Source organism: Mustela erminea, chromosome 2, assembly GCF_009829155.1.
Source record: "Mustela erminea isolate mMusErm1 chromosome 2, mMusErm1.Pri, whole genome shotgun sequence".
In the NCBI taxonomy this organism is placed as follows: domain Eukaryota; kingdom Metazoa; phylum Chordata; class Mammalia; order Carnivora; family Mustelidae; genus Mustela; species Mustela erminea.
Window position 1 is genome coordinate 30,051,422 of NC_045615.1, and position 19,757 is coordinate 30,071,178.

At 33.2% G+C, this 19,757-nt stretch overlaps 1 protein-coding gene across 3 annotated transcripts in view; it reads left to right on the plus strand.

Moving 5' to 3' along the window:
- SPOCK3 (SPARC (osteonectin), cwcv and kazal like domains proteoglycan 3) overlaps positions 1–19,396 on the plus strand; it is a 488,976-nt gene extending 469,580 nt beyond the window's left edge. For all 3 annotated transcript variants that reach the window (XM_032332597.1, XM_032332598.1, XM_032332596.1), the window contains 4 exons: positions 8,420–8,641; positions 13,558–13,620; positions 16,121–16,258; positions 19,069–19,396. In XM_032332597.1, the coding sequence (XP_032188488.1) occupies positions 8,420–8,641; positions 13,558–13,620; positions 16,121–16,258; positions 19,069–19,238 (593 nt within the window). In that variant the 3' untranslated portion in view covers positions 19,239–19,396. The remainder of the gene's footprint in view (positions 1–8,419; positions 8,642–13,557; positions 13,621–16,120; positions 16,259–19,068) is intronic.
- Positions 19,397–19,757: the final 361 nt, after the last annotated feature.

The window sequence follows — 19,757 nt, forward strand, 5'->3', positions numbered from 1 at the left end:
TCAAGTGAGTTCTTGAGTGAATGTTGTCTCAGTGTTTCCCTTCCTAGACCCTTTCTTGAGCTAATGAACCATTGTATTGTTTTGGGTTACCTTTCCCTAAATTCATTTACCACCTTGAAACAAACTTAACCTTTTCTTGTCCAAAGTTTTTGTTAATTTAATTTAATTTTTGAATTTTATTATGTTATGTTAGTTATCATACAGTACATCATTAATTTTTAATGTATTGCTCCATGATTCATTGTTTGTATATAACACCCAGTGCTCCATGTAATACCTGCCCTCCTTATTACCCATCACTGGGTAAACCCATCCCCGTACCCCCTTCCCTTCTGAAACCCTCAGTTTGTTTCCCAGAGTCCATGGTCTCTCATGGTTCATCTTCCTTTCTGATTCCCCCCTTCATTTTTTTTCCTTCATTCTTCTAATGTCCCCCATGCTATTCCTTATGTTGTACATATAAACGAAACTGTATGATAATTGTCTTTCTCTACTTGACTTATTTCACTTAGCATAATCCCTTCCAGTTCCATTCATGTCAATGCAAATGGTGGGTATTCATCCTTTCTGATGGATGAGTGGTATTCCATTGTATATATGGACCATATCCTCTTTATCCATTTGTCTGTTGAAGAACATCTCAGCTCTTTCCACAGTTTGGCTATTGTGGACATTGTTGCTATGAACATTAGGGTATATATGGCTCTTCTTTTCACTACATCTGTATCTTTGGAATGAATGCTCAGTAGCACAATTGCTGGGTCATTCAAACACTTGAAGTTTTATCAGGAAACCAGCAGAAAATTCCTCATCTACCTTGCCCTTCATTTTTCACCTACTCTAATATCTCTCCAACACAAGGTATTGTTATTGTTTTGTTTGTTTGTTTTCATTTTCAGATCTCACGTCTGGTGTTACCTCCTTCTACTTTACCTTGCTGATACCTCTCACTATTTTCTCTGCTCATATATAATACCTACTCTAGAACTCTGCTCTATATATTTTATATCATTTTTGATTATATATTTGTATGTTCCATATCTCCTCTTCTTTATATATATGTGCATCCCACCTTTATACTATCTGATATGTACTTACTACTTAATTCATTTAATTGGCATTTATGAAATACTTTTGAATGCATACCTTTTGCCAAACATTGTCTCAGGCATTTAGGATATATCAGTGAACTAAAAGATCCCACTTACTTCATGAACCACTCCTGAATCTCCTTTTCTCATCATTTATCATCTATTTGATAAATAATATTAGTAGTTCCTAAGACAATATTTTTCTTCTAAATGTGATAATTAATTTTATGATTTTGTTCAGTAACCTATTTAAAAATAAGATACACACAGATGATACCCAAATTATATTTCTAGCCCTGATATTCAGAATCCTATATTCAAACTTCCCATTAAAATCTTCTCTGAAATTTTAACAAGCCATCACTTAACCTGGCCAAAGTCCAATTTAGATGTTCCCCCATATAAATCTGTTTTTGTGTCTTCCTCAAATCAGTAAATGTTAAGTTCATTATTTCAGTAGCCCAAGCCACCTGAGAGGCATCCTTGGGGAAAAAAAAAAAAAAAAATGGAGACATATGGGAAAATCTCCCAGTAAAAGCCAACATCTTTATTGTGACCTGTGTGAGTGAGTAGACCATTAATTCTCTAACCTCATTTCTTACAACTTTTTCCTCATTCATTCAATTCCAGTCACATTGCTTCTTTCTCTTGTACAGTGGCATCAAGCATGGACTGATCTTAGATCCGTTTTGCTTGCTATTTTTTCTACCTAGAACGTCTTTTACCCCCACATCCCAGATTACTCATATCTACACTTCTTGATATTGCTGTTAAAATATTCTGCCTTTAGAGGCAGTGTGCTAGGAAATATTCTGAAGATAACACTTTTAAGATCCACTTCCCTATTATTCAAACAAACACTAATCTACATTGTGCAGATGTAAGCCAGTTGCCCCTAAAATATGGATCCAAATGAGGATCTAAAAGAATAAATAAAAAAGGCGGCGATAGCATTTATGAAAGTGTTTTATTGGAAAGAGCCATACTATGATTTCACTGCTTCTCTAAGAAGATGAGAGTGCTTCCCTTTATTTCAAATTGAGAGACAGATTTTAACAGAGCTACTATTCTATATGTGTTTCCAGACAAGTGGGTAATGGCTTGAATTTTAGCAGGAAAGCCTGCCAGTCAGATAGCCATGAACTGTTACTTTTTTGATGTCAAAGCAAAGGAAAGTTGCTGTTGTTTTGGAATTTTATTTCTGGACAGGAAGTGCAAAGATATTTATTGTGGACAATAGTTGAGTCATATGAATGAGAAGCAATGGGGGGGCCACCTGGGTAGCTCAGTGGGTTAAGTAAGCCTCTGCCTTCAGCTCAGGTCATGATCTCAGGGGCCAGGGATCGAGCCCCACATCAGGTTCTCTGCTCAGCAGGGAGCCTGCTTCCCCCTCTCTCTCTCTGCCTGCCTCTGCCTACTTGTGATCTCTCTCTATGTCAAATAAATAAATAAAATCTTAAAAAAAAAAAATCCCCAGCTAGGAAGAATCATTTTGGAGTTCTTACCATTACATGAAATTAGACATCTTGAAATTTTGAAATGCCAATTAACCCATATTTGTTGCAGTCTGTTAATAGTATAGTAGTTATTAAATAGTAACCTTAAAGGGAGACTGCAATTTTTTTTGTTAACTGAAGCTGAGGTGAAGAAATGAAGTTTTCCAGAGGAGTTCTTCAGACAAAACCTACCAATGAGCAAATATGCATCATGGAGAAAATGAAACAAAACAAAAGTGGATTCAGATCATATCCTCTAAGCACTAACTTGTCCAACTAACTTGTGCATTCTTTAATCAATGTTTTAGTTAAAATACTAAAATATTTAGTTAAAATACAATGTATGTGTGAGGTCAGGTACCTGGGTGGCTCAGTGGATTAAGCCTCTGCCTTGGGCTCAGGGTCCTGGGATTAAGCCACCCAGGTGCCCCACATATTGATTATTTTTAACATCACTGAACATATGTATATCCCAAACATTACATTAATTACAGATTGAGCTCTGGGTTACCTCTACTTAGAAAACTATCATAACATTTTGTGAAAAGAGTAATATTTGAGAGAGGAGAACTTTTTAAAAACAATGATCTAAGAAGAAACTTCAATAAAGTCAAGGAATGTCAAAGTCCTTAAGTTCAACACATGTAGAATCATAACCAACAAATGACATCTACTCTTAATTTTTACACAACTGTGTATTATCTCCAAATTTGTAATAAGGTAATTTTAAGCAATATTCAGACTCTCAAGGTTGTTTTTGAGTATTCTGTTGTATCAAATTGCTAATATCTTATTTCAATTCATAAGTTTAGATTGTCCCTTAGTTATTTTTTTCTCTCTCATCTTGTATAGAAAAACTAGCAGATTTGATCATATGTGATGACTATCAGAGGGCATTCCATATATAGATCCTCTACACACACACACACACACACACACACACACACACATACACACACACAGAGTCCTATTTGCCATACTTAGGGGGTCACATTATACTTCAGACACAACAATATAGACGCATTCAGAATAGTGAAGAAAAAAATATAGTTATTTTTACAATCCATGTATACTAATCTCATCATCATTGCAATTTCTGAGTATATTTTCAAGATTATGATTTCTCCAAATTATGGGTCATATTTTTATACTTCTTGGCATGCTTGGTAAATTTTAATTGGATCCGAACATTGTGAATTTTAAATTATTGGTTGCTGGATTTTGTGATATTTCTCTACAGTGTTCTGTTTTGTTCTGGCATGAAATTAAATAACTTGGCATCAACTTGAGTCTTTTAAGAATAGCTTTTAAGCTTTGTATGGCAAGTGCAGAACAGACGTTTATTCTGGAATTAATTTAGCCTCAACACCTATGTTTATACTATTCTCTACATAGATATACAATCCTTTGTTTATCCATTCACCAACTGAAAGACATTTGGGTTGTCACCAGTTTTGCAATTATAAGTAAAATTGCTGTAAATATTCACCTATATGTTTTATGTGAGTATAAATAAAATGGGATCATTTATAATAATTCATAAATATACTAATGTTGCATGATTTTCTACAAAATCTTGGGATTTATTGGATTGATTCTTGATTGCAGTTCTCATGGATCTTTATCATTGAGAACATGGGAGGAAGGTCGGTATACTGGGTTAGTGGGAAATGCCCACTTGGATGTGGTTTTCACATTGAGGATGTGAAAATGTAAAGAAGTTCAGTGTACTCTGACAAATTTCTTATCCACATAAATGAAGTGGTACAATATTATTTAAAGGTAGATTGTGGTAAATTAATGATGTATGCTATCATCCATGGGCAACCAGCAAAAAACAAAATATAGTTCATAAACTACATTAGTTTTCTCTTATGAATGTAACAGATTACCACAAAATTTGGTATCTTAGGCAACACAAATTTTTATTTCATAGTTCTGTAGGTCAGAAGTCCAACACAGGTCTCCCCACACTAAAATCAAGGTTTTTGAGGGCTACATAACTTGCTGGAAGCTCTAGGAGAGAATCATTTTTTTTTTTATTTTTTTATTTTTTTTTAAGATTTTATTTATTTTTGAGAGACAGAGAGGGAGAGAGAGATAGAGAGATTGCATGAGCAGGGGGAAAAATATAGGGAGAAACAGACTCTACTGAGCAAGGAGCCTGATGTGGAACTCAATCCCAGGACCCTGGCATCATGACCACTCTGAGTGAAGGCAGAGTCTTAACCAACTGAGCCACCCAGGTGCCCCAAGAGGATCCAGTTCTATAAGCAGCTGGGTTGTAGTCAAAATTCAATTCCTTGTGACTCCTGGGTGCCTAAGCCAGTTAAGCATCTAAATCTTGATTTCAGCACAGGTCATGATCTCAGGGCTTTAGGATCTGTTGCAAGGCCAGCTTTGCACCCAACACAGAGTATGCTGGAGATTCTGTCTTGGGACTCTCCAACACACACATTCCCTGCTTGCTGTCTAAATAAAGTCTTTAAAAAAAAAAAATCAGGTCCTTGCAGTTATAGAACTGAGTATTCTAATCCTTCTTGGCTAGTCCCAGATGCTAGACACCACCCACATTCCACCTTCAAAGCCATGTGTTTTGTTTTGTTTTGTTTCTTTTTATTTGTTTTTCTCTCTCATTTCTTTCTATTATCTGGGAGAATTTTCTCTTTGTCTCATTTCTGCCTATTAGCTGGGAGAACTTTTTCACCCTTAAGGTTTTATTTAATTAAATTGGGTTTATCCAAATAATCCACAATAATCTCCCAAATCAGCTGATTAATACACTTAATTCCATCTGCAAATTCAAGTCCCTTTAGTGATGTAATACCACAAAGATCCAGGGATTAGAATGTGGAAATCTTTGAGGGGCTATTATTTTGCCTACCACATAAACTAATAGTGGAAATTAAGTGGGAACAATAAAAATACAAAAGCAACACATTTAATCCAAAACAGAACAGGAAAGGAGAAACAATAACAACAAATAATAAGAGGACAAATAAAAGAGGACAAATAAAATAACATCAATATGAAGGGGTTTTTTTGTTTTGTTTTGTTTTACTTAAGATTTATTTATTTAGGGCACTGGGTGGCTCAGTTGGTTAAGCAACTGCCTTCAGCTCAAGTCATGATACCAGACTCCTGGGATCAAGTCCCACATCAGGCTTCCAGCTCTGCAGGGAGTTTGCTTCTCCCTCTGGCCTTCTACCCTCTCATGCTCTCTCTTACTCACTCTCTCTCTCAAATAAATAAAATATTTTTAATAATCAAAAAAATATTAATTTATTCATTTTAGAGAGAGAAAGAGAGAGAGCATGCGCAAGTTGGGGAGGGGGCAGAGAGAGACTCCACAAACAGACTCCCTGATGAGTGCAGAGCCTGATTCAGAGCTCAATCACAAGACCCTGAGATAAGAGCTGAAACCAAGAGTGGGTTGCTTAATGGAGCAAGCCACCTAGTCCCCCCAATACCAGCATCAAGTTTTAAACACAACCATATTGATATAATATTAATGCCTATAGTCTAAACACTTTAATCAAAAGGCAGAGATTTTCAGACTTGGAAAAAAATGCAGTACTCAATGCTCTACTCTTTGTAATAAACTCTTGATATAGGGTTTCCTGGGTGGTACAAGACAGTTGAGTGTCAGACTACTAGTTTCACCTCAGGTTCTAATCTCAGGGTCCTGAGATTGAGCTTTCTATGGAGCTCTAATGTAAGCATGGAGTCTGCTTGAGATTCTCTCTTCTTCTCCCTTTGCCTTCCCCACTCGTGCTTTCTCTTTCTCGAAAATAAATAAATAAATATTTATAAAAAGAAACTCTCAGTATAAAAAAATTATTTGTAAGTATAGTAATAGGAATTCTAATTATAAAGAAGTTAGAATAACTGTATTTATGTAAGACAAAATAGGCTTCAGAAATTGGGTGAAAGCTCTAAGTTTTTATTGTGATGACAGAAGTGAGCCTTCTACCTAGATCTAGAATTTTTTTTTAATTTTACATTGATCTTGCTGCAAAAGTCAAGAATTATATATATTTAATAAATACAATAAATAATTATGCATACATACATTATATTTGTTATATATATATAGTGACTATGTATGTGTGTGTGTGTGTGTGTGTGTGTGTGTATATAGACTATGACAGTGTTATCCAAGATTTCTCAAACTTATCAGTTAGTATGTACTGCTCTAAAAGTTCAAGATAAGACAGGAAACAACTTTTCCAAATTAATTTCATTTTATACTTGTAGCATCAACTAAATTAGATCATATTGAAAGTATATAATTTAAAATATTAAAATAATTTTATGTTTATTCCTTTTGTTACTTATGATTCTGATGACTCTTGTAACACAGTTTTGTGTCTAAACATATTATTCAAATAGCATAAACTCACTGTATTCTTGATCTTCAAGGTAACATAGAGATCATGTTTGAAAAATCTTCACATTATCTAGATATGAATATTAAAATCTAGATATAATAACTTAACCAAGCAAGGTAGTGCCAGGACCCGGGCCAGTGACCTGAATGTAAGTCAGATACCTCAATATTCTGGATCTAAAACATTATTACACTTCAACAAATTTATCATTCACCAGACATGCTCTCTGCAAGAATTTCATTTCTTTTTGAAAGGTAAACTCTTAGTTCTATTGTGTTTAAAATTTATTAAACATATGTGCATGTTTCAATTATTTATACACCTTGGAGTATAAAAAGTATTTATCAAAATAGGTTATATACTAGAATATAAAATTAAATGCATGTGAGAATTTCATTCATAAACGGTTAAACTACTCTTCAACCCCTGCCGTTGAAGATTAAATTCTTTGAATATTCAGTTTTCAAAAAGTCTCCACAATTCCAAGCACATTCTCTTTTTCACACCAGTTAGGGTTATTATTTAACTTTCACTTGTAATGAAGGGAAAGTAGCAAATAAAACAGCAAGTGGTCTACCAAAATACCTGTTAAAGCTGATTTAAACCTGACAAAGACTAGTTGAAAGTAAATTTTTAAATTATGCTTCGAAACATTGACATCACTTGTAATGCTATTAAGGACATGGAGCGTTAGTGGGTCCTGTGGCTTATCCAGAGAAACCCACACTTCAGCAGTTTGCACCTTGGGTGCCAACCCAGTCTGACATCCCTGTATATCTGTGCTTATCCAGTGCTCTCTACTGTCTCCCATTATAGCATATTTGTAATTGTAAAAATTGCCTTGAGTGAAACAGAAGACAGAGTGAGTACCTGTGTAAATTACATGATGGTTATTTTTTGTCAGGATATGTATTATTTGTGAAATACCACAATCACCATGGTTCCACAAAGATATAGAGCATTTGATGCTATTATTTATTATGTATTCACCTTACTTTCCTTAAAATTTTACTTTTCATAGAATTCCTTGGGATGAAGATGAATTATATTTCTTTATTAATAGGACATTATTATTCAGTAATACCTATATACATCTAAAAAGGCATTCATCATGACAACCTATTTATTAAGAAAAAGTTTGAACCCTCAAAAGAATGGAAATATATCTAATAAAATTACAGTAATAAGTGCCATTGAGTGAATGACTAATTACTACTAGCTACTTTATATTCTGGTTAATTAATCCTCATAACTATCCTGAAAGGTAGGTATTACCATCTCCACTTTACTTGGAAATGAATTACCCAAGATGAGTTTAAAGCCTTATTTCTGACTGTTAAGTAGGTGCTCTGACAGAAACTAACTATTACATTCCCTTATATTGCTTGCTGCTGATTGTGACTTCTGGATTTAGCTAATTATTTTCTATCTTTGCCTTTAGGATTTGATACCAGTATTTTGCCAATTTGCAAGGATTCACTTGGCTGGATGTTTAATAGACTTGATACAAACTATGACCTTCTACTGGACCAGTCAGAGCTCGGAAGCATTTACCTTGATAAGAATGAACAGTGTACCAAGGCATTCTTCAACTCTTGTGACACATACAAGGACAGTTTGATATCTAACAATGAATGGTGCTACTGCTTCCAGAGACAGCAAGGTAAAAGATGAGACACCTACTGATACAGATAGTTGGCCTGTATGTCACATTTTATCTATTTCTTCATGATTTAAAAAAAAAAAAAAGAGTACATTCTACCCCATTCATTTTAGTAGATATTTTTCTCATTAGAGTGTTTAATAAAGGAGCAAATAAGCAGCATATTAAACAAAATAACTCTGCTAGGGATACAAAACATGCTAAACAAGATGAAAAATAGTAATTAATATTTCATATTAATGCACTTCATTACAGTTTCCATTATGAACCACCAAGAAGCACATAGAGATAGGAGAACATAGATATTAAAAGTAATCATTAAAATTAATTTGCTATCTGCTTTCCCCATGGTGTAAAATAAATGGTTTTTTTATCACTATACTGTGGAGTTTTAATGTTCTATTTTGTGATCTTATTAAATGAGCTGAATGAACCACTGCATTCACCATAAAGTTATTTTTACTCATTTGATTTTAAAATGACTTGGCCTTCAAACTTATAAAAATAACTTAGCTTTGTAAAAATTCACTAGCAAGGAAAGTACCTTGATTCTCTGGAAGAGGCAAGGTAACTGGAGGAGTTGGGGTGATGCTAGTTCTTTAGGCATCCTTCTTTACAGGGAAATGCAATGTAACATTGAAACCATGCTTACACAATCAATCTAAGGGTGATTAGAATTAAGCTAAGAGAAGAAGATCCAAAAAAACTCACATTATGATAAAATTTACAGAAACTATGGAAAAATAGTACATGTAATTTTGATGCTAACTTAAAAAAAAAACAAACTGGGAATTAGTCTAACGTGATACACCTGTTATTGTCACCTCATTTTTAAAATTCTTGATGGCTAAGAGAATGTACAAGTTACTTAAAACTGTTTTAGTTATTCGCAGCTTTTCATAGGGACTTTTACTATCTTAATTACCTCTCCACATATTAGTGATAGTTTAATAACTAGAGATGAAAGGATTATCCGTAAATTGATTAGCAGTGAATCAATAGCAGTATCTGTAGAGTAGTTTAATTACTTATAAATAATTTTAAATAAGGTTTAAAACTAGATTTTCTTTATTAAAATACTTTAAATCACACACACACACACACACACACACACAGTTGATTTTATTATTGCATATTTGCTTACTAGGCAATTGCCACTTCAAAAAACCTACATGATAGTTTTAACGACCAGTGTGCATTTAAATCATCTAAAGAATAGAAAAGCAGGGCGCCTGGGTGGCTCAGTGGGTTAAGCCGCTGCCTTCGGCTCAGGTCATGATCTCAGGGTCCTGGGATCGAGTCCCGCATCGGGCTCTCTGCTCAAAAGGGAGCCTGCTTCCTCCTCTCTCTCTGCCTGCCTCTCTGCCTGCTTGTGATCTCTCTCTGTCAAATAAATAAATAAAATCTTTAAAAAAAAAAAAAAGAATAGAAAAGCAAATACTGGTAAAATACTATAAAAGATATGTGGTCTTTTCGTGATGTTATTTCAGTCAATTTTTTTAGTATTATGATGGCCATGTTTAGTGTTTATTCATGAACTTTTAAAAAATATTATGAAAAATTCTGGAAGTTTCTTCTACAGAAATGAATACTTTCATTTTGAAACATTTCTGCGTTTTGCAGCTGTATTTGTAGAACTGATTAAAGGTACCCAAAGAAAAATTTTGCTTTATATACTTTATATTTATTAAGCAGTATTCACCCAAAGGGCTAAAAACTTTATAGTCACATGAAAATCTTCTCTGAAATCATTTACTACATGGCAGAAATAATTTAATAGATGGTACCTGAGCAAGTGAAAGGATGTATACATCTTCCCCAAAGTTTGGAGAATTTGGCTAATTATGCTTACTACTTTAATATGTTAGAAAATGTTACAAAAGCTCTGTAAATAAGAATAACAGTAAGAGTTAGCTCATTAATTAATTTCATGAAAAATAATAACCATTCATTTAAAAACATTTTTTCAAATGTTTCACCTTAGAGGGTGTTTTTCCTCATTATTTATTCAATAAAACAAATTCCTTTGTTGTAATTGGAGTGATATATAGCATATTTGACTATATGTTAGAGTAATATATATGATATATAAACATATAATATATAAGTAATAGTTAATACATACACAAATATCTTTGCAACTTATTTTAAATGATAGTTGAAATCTTAATTAAGCATTCCAAGTATACCTAAGTTAAAGGCCAGACAGAACTGTCTTATAAATAATAAGAGAAATATTTCAAAATCAAATACTTTGTGTAGATGAACAGCTGAATCTGTCGTGATTTTTCTCGAAATGTTTTTATTTATTTATTTATTTATTTTGAAAGAGAAAAAGCATGAGCAGGGTGATTGGCAGAGGAAGGGACAGACAGAGGGGGAGGGAGAGAATTCAGACAATATCATAGAAAATATATAGAAATAATATTTTACTTTGCAATAATTAACCCATAGCAATTAGAAAAAAATGCTTTCAACATAATATTGAAACTTCAGCTCAAATTTTTCCTCTGGGTTCTAAATAGTATATTTAGAGGGCCGTAAATTTTTAAATGTCTAGTCTAGAAGCTCATACTATGTAACTTGATTCCTATTATTTTAATATTTAGTATAAGAGACCCACGTTATTATTAGGAAAAACAAAGAGATTAGATCAATTTCAAAATAAAGTAGAACAATAAACTAATTATTTAGATTTCTCAAAAATAATTTTTCTTTCTTTTGAAAGATTAGATTCTTTTTAATTTCTAGAAATTAAGAAAACCCAAAATACTACAAGAACAATTTAACAGATATCCATGTACCCATCACCCAAAAATACAAATTGTCAATATTTTGTCATATTCACATCAAGATTTTTTTAAATTAAATTTTAAAAGCATTATAAAGTTGAGATCTTTCTTGCATTCCATCCCAAGCCAATCTCCTCTCACTCCACTCTGGTAGACCATCAAATCTAGTTTCCAATCCACTATTTGTACATTTACATGAACACATATGTTTTGATGAAGAAGTCACACTATTGTGTTTATTATATAATATGCATACAGTGTCATACTGTTTGTACCATTTTGCACCTTGTTTTTCTCTCCCTAAATATCACTACATTTTTTTTAAAGATTTTATTTATTGGGGCACCTGGGTGGCTCAGTGGATTAAAACCTCTGCCTTCAGCTCAGGTCATGATCCCAGAGTCCTGGTATGGAGCCCCACATGGGGCTCTCTGCTCAACAGGGAGCCTGCTTCCCCCTCCTCCTCTCTCTCTCCCGGTCTCTCTGTCTACTTGTGATCTCCGTCTGTCACATAAATAAATAAAATCTTAAATTTTTTTTTTTTTTTTTTATTTGTCAGAGACAGAGAGAGGAGCACAGGCAGACAGAGTGGCAGGCAGAGGCAGAGGGAGAAGCAGGCTCCCTGCCGAGCAAGGAGACCAATGTGGGACTCGATCCCAGGATGGTTGGATGGTGACCTGAGCCGAATGCAGCTGCTTAACGAACTGAGCCACCCAGGCGTCCCCATTTTTTAAATTAAGTTTTTCTGCTTTAATTCCAGTATAGTTAACATACAGTATTATATTCATTTTAGGTGTACAATATGCTGAGTCAGCAAATCTATACATTACTCAGGGCTTATCATGATAAGTGTACTCTTTAATCCCCACCCCCTATTTTCCCCATCCTTCCGTCCACCTTCCCTTTGGTAATGCTCAGTTTGTTCTCTGTAGTTAAAATCTGTTTCTTATTTTGTTTCTCTCTCTCAAAAAAATTACTTTTTCTTCACATTTTAGATTTCCCAAGGAAAAAGACTTGTTGTTCTTATAAATTTTAATTATAAAATATATATTAAGCACTTTGTCTCATTTCCTCATTACACTGTTACATGCAAATTTAATAACTGGATATTATAAAATTAGTGTAATGCTTTTTAAATTATTTCAGTTATCTATACATTAACTTTTTCCTAAAAAGTTGTAGTATAGGAAAATAGGAACTAGTTTATTGGCTTGCTTTTTCAATAATTTATGATGCATTGTCATACAACAAGTTTTAGAAAATGACCTAAAATACATTGACCTGCTTGAATATTATAAATTAGAAAATATATTTATTATATAAGAATATATATAATTATATATATATATTTATATTTATATATTTATACCAGGCTATATTGTTTCTATTTAGAATTTTGTATTTCTCTGAAAATATTCTCCTTTAAGTGGTTGAGTTTGAAAAAAAAGTCATGCTTAATTTTAAATTTAAGTTTTTTTAAAAGATGGCATATCAGAAATTATGGTATGTTATGTTTTATTTCCACACTACATGCATACTTGAAGCATCTAGATGAAACTAAAAAGACTAAAGCCTGTCAGCATTATTCAGGATCAAAATTTGTAATAGTATGTCTGATATAACTAGAAAGAGCATTGACTTTTTTTAGATTACTTTTTTAAGTGTAAATCTACTTCTCTGTATCATAGAGATGTTATAAATGAGGGAGAAATAATCAGTTAATTGTTTGGGCATTAGTCCATCAGTTGGAGTTACATTGCTGGGTTGATTGACCCTTTAAAAGTAAATGATAAGAACCATTGTCCATCATATATTTTGTATCATTTTTTTTTTCATCCAATTTGGTCTCTCTGAAGAAAATCAAGGTATTCTAGTTTCAGAAATTAGGAAAGCCATTCTCTCTCTCTCTCTCTCTCCTCTGTCCCTATGTCTCTGACTTTCTTTCTCAGTGTATACAGATAGATACACATCTGCGATCTATATGTATGTAATCTATAAAAGAAATTGACGTATAATATATTTCTTTTTAAGCCATGTAAAGACCAACATAAGTCTGATAACATAAAAATTATACTTCTTTGTTTAACTATAATCCTTGAAGTAACATTTTTAATGTCACTGCAGACCCACCTTGCCAGACGGAGCTCAGCAATATTCAGAAGCGGCAAGGGGTAAAGAAGCTCCTAGGTGAGTAATAGATCATTCTTCTGAAGCCTTTATTGCTTACATAAATAACCCCAGGGAAACAGCAACATAAAATCAATATTAATCCAACAAAGATAGACGACACTAAATTTCAGTAACAAAATTTATGAAGTTTTTGAAAGCCATTAAACTTACTTTTATTATCTTACCTATTGAAAGATATTATGTCTGTTTTATTACCCTAATATAATGTTCATTTTGAAAGTTATTAAGTGAAAAAGAGATTTAAACAATGCTAAAGTTAAAGCATCAGCAGAAACTTTAATCCTAATTCTATTGTTAACAATTCAAGAACAATGGCATGCATATATATATATATATATAGAGAGAGAGAGAGAGAGAGAGAGAGAGACAGACAGACAGAGACAGAGAGAGAGAAATGGGTGAAAGATGGATAAAAGTATCCCCTGAGTACCTCAGGGAAATTCAAAAGACTTTTTGTTTTTCTTCAGGACTTTTTACTAACTTACTTTTAGCAAATCAATATATATGTACTAGATAGTTGATAACAAATTTCACTCAGAGCCTTAAAATGTTAGAACAGTCAAGATTATTAAGCGATTATTTATGATTATTTTGTTTATTCTTTTAGACATACAATTTTTTTTTAATTTCCAGCATAACAGTATTCATACAATTTTTAAATAAACTCTTTTTTCAGGCAATTTTAAATAAATTTTACAAAGTTAGTTTGCCTGCATAGTTTGCATACATCCTTTTTTCAGCCTCCCCCAAAGTTACCATCTTACTATACCAAACAGCCATTGTCTATTTGTTAAGTCTAAGAAATAAACATTGTTATAATTCTATTTATTAAGACTTACACTTTATTTGGATTTCACCAGTCTTCCCACTGAAGTCCTTTTTGTATTTTAGGATCCAATGCAGAATGCCACATATGTGATGTTTTTGTTTTTGTTTTTTTCCCCATATATGTTAATGCCCTTGAGTATTTAATGGCACATAATTTTATAATGTTTTTGAGTCTGATTATTATGACCTGCTATCTTTGTAATTACAACATTGTGTGTTTAGATGATTTTTTTTATATTACTTGAAAATCCATAGTTCAAAATGAAAAGGCTAATTCTTTTTGTTATAAAGCATTTTTAGATGTGAGGAATACCAGTGATAAAATTACAATGTGTCATGTTTCTTTTAGCTATGTTACAAAATTCATATCATACCACAGTCCAAAAATGAAATAATACATTCATGCATAGCTTTCTTTGTTTCCACAAAGCAAAGTTTATCCATGTACAATAGGAGAAGACATTGAAATTCAGTTGAAAAATATTTTAGATTTGATCAAGGATTAAAATTCAGTATTTAATTATTTGAAGTTACCAAATAAAAACATATTTAGTGCTCATTAATGTCTACTTCATTGAAAAACCAAATCTTTCAAAAGATTTACAATTTTAAAATTAAATTATTTATGTATCAGAATTTTGGAATTTTTTAAGAGATAAAATTATGATCCCATGTGCTTATGAGACTAAATGAATTGAAAGAATTTCATGTTTTATCAACTTATTCTGCACTTTTTTTTTTTCTTTCACTAGATAACTTTAGTATGTCTGGTCACTGAGAAAAAAAAAAAAAGTCAAGAAAGACAAGAAAATTTTCTACTCTCCTAAATCTTACATTGTTGTATTGATGTAAACATTGAAGAAAGTGAATTCACTTATAAATTATCAGTTAAATGTTTATCATTAGCAATGTGCCAGATACTATGTTAAGTATTATAGATGTGAAAATAAATGTCTGTTTTTCCCACTAGATTGACTTTAAGAGTTGTTAATATGACAGTCAAAACCAAGAGAGTCTAAAATTCCCAATATAGAGGATATCACAGTATAGCAGTGGGAGCAAGCAATAATAAACTACACACACAGACACGCACACACAGTTGAAGTATATCAGAAATCCTCTAGCTTAAAAGAAGGCTTCATATAACTGGTCATATTTAAGTCAAATCTTAAAATGTAAGGGGGAGGGAGGGTGGATGGATTCCAGATGAGAAAAAGATAAATGCAAAGATCAAGCAGTATTGAATTTGGGGAAAACAGCCTGATGTGGATGGAAAGAGCTTGGAATATATGAACGAAAATTTGGGAAAATGAAAGTAAAATCTTAGCAGTGATGATGGTAAAGGGTTTGATATGCCATGCTGAGTGGACTGGATGATGTAATACACATGGCGTTAACTAGGTTCTAATTCTGTATTATGCCTCTGGGAACAATACCCTTTGCAGAATGAGAAAGAGGAATAGTAAATGTGCTTAATAAAAGAAACAATGGCCTGCTCCATGATAGCAGTGACCTTACCTATTTTGTTCAACACGAATCATTAGTTCATAACCTGGAGTGGAAACTCCATGTGTGTGTATGTCTTGAGTGAATTAGTGCATAATTGGTGACCATCAAAAAAAGAACACAATTTATTTATAATCTTTGTATGTGTGTGTGTGCTTCACAGGACAGTACATCCCCCTATGTGATGAAGATGGTTACTACAAGCCAACACAATGCCATGGCAGTGTCGGACAATGCTGGTGTGTTGACAGATATGGAAATGAAGTAATGGGATCCAGAACAAATGGTGTTGCAGATTGTGGTAAGAAGAAGAGTTATTTAGTAATTTCTCAAGCACTGGATAAGTTCTTAAGACTCTCGTTCATTTGTTCAAGCACTTAATGAGGACATACTCTATGCAAAGAATAGCAAATATATGGGGGGAGGCATGACAGAAAGAGTCACTTCTAGCATAGGAAAAACTTGCATAAATAATAAATGGAATAGCACAACTCAGATATTTTAAGGTTCTTTTCACTACTTCAAACACAGAAAGGATATTAAATACCTTCTGTTTTCTTCTCAAGTAAGGAGGACTCTTGTCATCCACTCTATTCTAGGTCAGCTAACCCTAGTGTGTGCCTTGTCCCCATATGACACCCTTCTGTCTGTGTACCTTTGAAGAAATTGACTTAGAGGGTATGCAGGCAAACTTGCAAAAGAAAAGCTAACATTTTAAGAGTAAAAGACCATCAGTTGAAGCTATCTGAGCATATTTCCTTATATTTGGGTGGAAAAATATAGTTTAAATGTTTGAAGGGTAAATTATAATTAATATTCTAATTCTTTTTATGAACATGATATTATATATAGACCTAAAAATAATATGAGTTAAATTGATCATCCCATACATGTATTTTAGAGTCTTAAATGCAGTATCTTTTTTGCTTCACAAAATATTTTTTCAAAATGCAAATTCCAAATGAGTATTTTTGTTTGTACATTGGTAGTTTTCATTAAAAAGTCATTTAGTTGTACATACACAAAAACACAACATGCACACTCACATGCTCGTGCACACAAGTATGTACTAGGAATTAATGGGTTGTGTCTTAATTAATATACATGACCAAAAATGAAAATAAAGTACTTGGTTAGTCTTGTATTTTAGATAATGTTTAGTTGTATCCTTTATGCAATTAAAAAATAAATATTTTATTTATGAGAAAGAGAGTAGAAGGAGGGTGTGGAAGAGTAGAGGGAGAGGGAGAGGCAGACTCCCTGCTGAGCAAAGAGCCCAAGGCCAGGTTTGATCCAAGGACCCTGGGATCACGAACTAAGCCAGAGGCAGACACTTAACTGACTGAGCCACCCAGGTGCCCATCTTTTATGCAATTTTTAAACTGACAGACTGTGATTGTTTAAAAAATAGAAATGGTAAACTATATAAAGGAATCCCATGTAGTGCTTAAATGCCTGTTCTGCCCTTATTTATTCCATAATATTTTTAATAGATTGGTTTTGGTTTTCTAGCTCCTGTTATTAGATTTAAGTAGGAAGAAGTAGTATTTAGTACACACCTAATATAACTTTACACATAAAGAAAGTATCTTTATAACATGTAGTTTAAGATGGTCACATTATTAATTACAACAAATATCACTGATGCCCATAAAAAGGTTTTTATGATGTAATAAGTTATATTGGAGATGAATTCAATGGGTGAGCAGAGAAACTGTTTTGAGAACATAACTTCTGAGTTTTCTTAGCATGTTGAAATTATTAAGAAGAAGCATGAGGAAGAAGGATAAGAATAACATTGTCCTCACATAAGATATGGATTTTAAAGTGTCGTATTGTGATATCAATTTATAAACACTGGATTACATTTATAGGATTTGTTCTAAATATTTTTTAAAGTACTGAATTAGCTATGTTAGTTTTCTAATGCTATTGTAATAAATTTCCATACATTTATTGACTTAAAAACACAGATGTATTACCTTACAGTTTTATATGTCAGAAGGCCAACATGGGTCTTCTTGAACTAAACATCATCTCTGTACTTTCTAGAGGCTCTAGAGGAGAATCTGTTTCCTTGCCTTTTCCACCTTCTATAGGCAGTTCACATTTGGCTCATTGGACCCTTTCCTCCAACTTCAAAACTAGCAACGTTGCATCTCTCTGACTCTATCTGGGAAAGGTTCTTTGGTTTTAAGGATGCACTTGATCACCTGAGCCCACTGAATAACCCAGGATAATCTCCTCATCTCAAGGTCCTTAATTTAATCACATCTACAAAGCCCTTTACACCATTTAAGTTTATACTCACAGTTTCAGCAATTAGGAAATGATGATCTTTAGGGAACAATTATTTTGCTTACTACACTAGTGGAAGAAATTTATTTATTTATTTTTATAAATTTCAGTGTTTCACATGGACCTCTAGAAAAACTGGGTTGAGATCAATATTACTGAACTGAAGATGTTTCACATCAGATACCATTATTCTGCTTTTTAGCACACAAATTTCAACAAATGATAGAGAGTTGATTTTTTAAAAATATTTTATTTATTTATTTAATAGACAGAGATCACAGGTAGGCAGAGAAGCAGGCAGAGAGAGAGGAAGGGAAGCAGGCTCCCTGCAGGCAGAGAACCCGATGTGGGGCTCGATCCCAGGACCCTGGGACCATGACCTGAGCTGAAGGCAGAGGCTTTAACCCACTGAGCCACCCAGGCACCCCTAGAGAATGGATTTTTCCTTATCTTTGCTAAATAAGCTAAAAAGCAAAGTAAAATTTTATTAATTTGCTTAATTTTCCTTTTTTTAAAGATTTTATGTATTTGTCAGAGAGAGAAGGAGAAAGAGGGCAAGCATAAGCAGGGGGAGTGGTAAGCAGAAGGAAAAGCAGAAGGAAAAGTAGGCTCTCCACTGAGCAAGGACCCCCAATGCAGGACATGATCCCAGAATTCTGGGATCATGACCTGAGCCAAAGGAAGATGCTTAACAGACTCAGCCACCCAGGCATCCCTAATTTGCTTAATTTTCATCACAATTTCATATCCCCCACAAATTATCCCACTACTCAAATAACATTAATAATAATAATGCTTACTTTTTTCCCAAAGCTATTGATTTTGAGATCTCTGGAGATTTTGCAAGTGGAGATTTCCATGAATGGACTGATGATGAAGATGACGAAGACGATATTATGAATGATGAAGATGAAATTGAAGATGATGATGAGGATGAAGGGGATGATGATGATGATGGTGATGATCATGATGGATACATCTGATTGTTGAGAGCTGAGATCAATAAAATCTACATTTCTATTATTTACAAAGTGATAACCTATTGAGAATGACCTTCTTGCCCCAAAACAAAATGATTCTAAAACTCACATATATTTTGTATAATTATTTCAAATATTGGAGCTAATGTCATAGAACTTTATGTTTAAATAAAAATCATTTACTTTGAGTTTTTATATGCCTTAGAGAAAAAGAAAACATATATCAAGTCTAGCCAGGCAAAAGAAAGTGAGGAAGATCTACTGATAAAAACAAGAAGTTTTCATAAAAACAATCTATATACATCTCCCACAAATAAAAAAACAACCAGTGCTCAAGGTTGTATACATTATTTTTCTGAGAGAGAGTCTAAGTTGAATTTACAGGAACTTATTTGTGGCCTAGGCCCCAAGGATTTTATAAAAATAAGCATGACCTTAATTGCTATTCCAAAGTAGCATCTTCCCAAATCTACAGTGAATGAGGGGATACCACAGGGTAAGAAAAACAGTGAGAAGTGTAGA